Raw genomic sequence first — 2,239 nt, 5'->3', positions numbered from 1 at the left:
CAGCAGCAGCAGCAGATATGTCCTGCTGCTGCTGCTGCTGCTGCTGCTGCTGCTTCTGGGGGCTCGCTGCGGGTGCAGGTGCTGCGGGCTGTGCCGCGAGCTGCTTCTTGCAGGGCCCTGACTCTTTTAGCTGTCCTCAGTGGACTTGCTGCTCTTGCCGGTAATTCCTAAACCCTAAACCCTAAACCCTAAACCCTAAACCCTAAGCCCTAGTCGGGCTGCGCTGCAGCGGATACTCTGTCCCCAAAACACCCACTTACGAGCCCAAACCCTAATCGGCGAGCCCCAGACCCTGAGCTCTAAACCCTAAACCCTAAACCCTTTCTGCTGCTTGTGCCTGTTCAGTGTTTTGCTGCAAAGCCAGCTGGGGGCCCCTAAGAAAGGGGGCCCCTTCTTTAGTCCCTTTTGAAGATGTGGGGGTTTTGGGGCCCCTGAAGCCCCGCATGCAGCAGGGGCCCCTGTTGCTCACAAACCCTAAAAAGGGGTTTGCGCAGGATGCCAAACTCCCGAGGGGTTTGCTGCTTGAAGGGCCGCCAGGCACAGGTAGGCGCTACTAGGGTTTAGGGTTTGAGACTGGGCTTCTAGGGTTTGGGATTTGAGACGGGTTTTAGGGTTTAGGGCTTGCCCACGGGCTACAAGGGTTTAGGGTTTCAAGCTGAATTGCTAGGGTTTAGAGTAGTAAACTGGTTTACGAGGGTTTAGGGTTTGGGACGGACGCAGCAGCTTGTAGGGTTTGAGGCTCCTAGGGTCTAGGGTTCCAGCGAAACCCCAGAGAAGACCTTTTGCTGCAGGGGCTTCGGAAACGCTTGGTCCCTAGGGTTTAGGGTTTAGGGTTTGGGGTTTAGGGTTTAGGGTCTAGGGTTTAGAGTTTGGGGTTTAGGGTTTAGGGTTTGGGGTTTAGGCTTTAGGGTTTAGGGTTTGTGTACGCAGACAAGGCCCTGGTGGCACGGCGGGTCTCTGACGGGCTGGGCCTGCGCTTTTGCTGCTGCTGCTGCTGCTGCTGCTGCTGCTGCTGCTGGGGGGCCGCCCAACTTAAAGAGCTGCAGCAAGGGTTTGAGAAGGCAGCAAGGGGGGGCCCCTGTGCCCTTTTTATAGGCGACCTCGACTCGGTTGGGGCCCTCAGCGGCACTGGCTGTGAGCATAGGGTTTAGGGTTTAGGGTCTAGGGTTTAGGGTTTAGGGTTTAGGGAACAGCGCGCAGGAACCCTGGAAGGGCCCGCTAGGGTCTAGGCGGCAGCTGCTGCTGCTTTTAGCTGCAAGGCGAAGCAGGGAAGGCAGGGAGCCTGGGCTAGTGCTCCGCCTCGAGGGTTTAGGGTTAAGGGTTTAGGGTTTAGGGCTTAGGGTTTAGGGTTTAGGGTTTGAGTGAATGCGGTGCAGCTGGGGACTGCCAAAAACGTGTTGAATTCCTCAAGGAGTTGCTGGCGCTAATAGATGGCCTGGAAAGGAACAACGTGTACTTTGTGCCACTGGAAGCCACCAAACCCTAAACCCTAAACCCTAAACCCTAAACCCGCAGTGTGTTCCGGATTCCAGCGCCTCCTGTTTCCCCGCCAGTTGCCTTCCAAGGTTTACAGAACAACGTTTGGGGTTTAGGCTTTAGGACGAAGGGCTCACCGCTTAGGGTTTAGGATTTAGAGTTTAGAGTTTAGGGTTTAGGGTTTAGGGTTTAGGGTTTAGGGTTTGTGAGCAGGCCAGTGCTGGTGCTGGTAATGGCCGCCACCAACCGCGTGGACTTTCTCGATGAGGCGCTGCTGAGGCCTGGCCGCTTCGAGCAAACCCTGAGCATCAGAGAAGGCCAGCGGTAGGGTTTAGGGTTTAGGGTTTAGGGTTTAGGGTTTAGGCTTTAGGGTTTAGGGTTTTCAGGGGTGCGTGGGTGTTTGTTCTGCCTTTCTCTCGTCATCAGCCGTCACTCCGGCCTGCAGCTGCAGCCCCTCTTCGCAGGCCCCAAACCCCAAACCCTAAACCCTAAACCCTAAACCCTGGCATGAAGCCCTCAAATTATCCAGCATGCGTGTGGGGTTTCAGGGAGGCGCTGCTGCCTGTCCGCTTTCTTGAGGTGTCTGTACACCCTGAGGTGTCTCTACAGCAGCCAGCAGCAGCAGCAGCAGAAAGCGCGCAGGTTCCTACTGCTGCTGGCTGCTGCAGCAAATCGGCGCTGCTGGCAGCAACAAGCACTTTTGCTGCTGGGGGCCCCGGTGAGGCTGCTGCAGCTCTGCAGCAGCTGCAGCAGCCACACAGAG

At 56.6% G+C, this 2,239-nt stretch overlaps 1 protein-coding gene across 1 annotated transcript; it reads left to right on the top strand.

Annotated features, from left to right (window-relative positions):
- Positions 1 to 495: 495 nt before the first annotated feature.
- Positions 496 to 1,804, top strand: ETH_00039585 (uncharacterized protein; the record flags this gene model as incomplete). Its single annotated transcript, XM_013380069.1, has 4 exons — positions 496 to 543; positions 931 to 1,051; positions 1,377 to 1,452; positions 1,690 to 1,804. The coding sequence occupies 4 exons, from the start codon at positions 496 to 498 to the stop codon at positions 1,802 to 1,804; spliced, it is 360 nt and encodes a 119-aa protein (XP_013235523.1).
- Between the last annotated feature and the right edge of the window lie 435 nt (positions 1,805 to 2,239).

This window comes from Eimeria tenella, genomic scaffold, assembly GCF_000499545.2.
Source record: "Eimeria tenella Houghton genomic scaffold, Eth_scaff4397, whole genome shotgun sequence".
Lineage (NCBI taxonomy): Eukaryota > Apicomplexa > Conoidasida > Eucoccidiorida > Eimeriidae > Eimeria > Eimeria tenella.
Note: the sequence above shows the minus strand (reverse complement) of the source record. Positions and strands in the feature narration are given on the sequence as shown.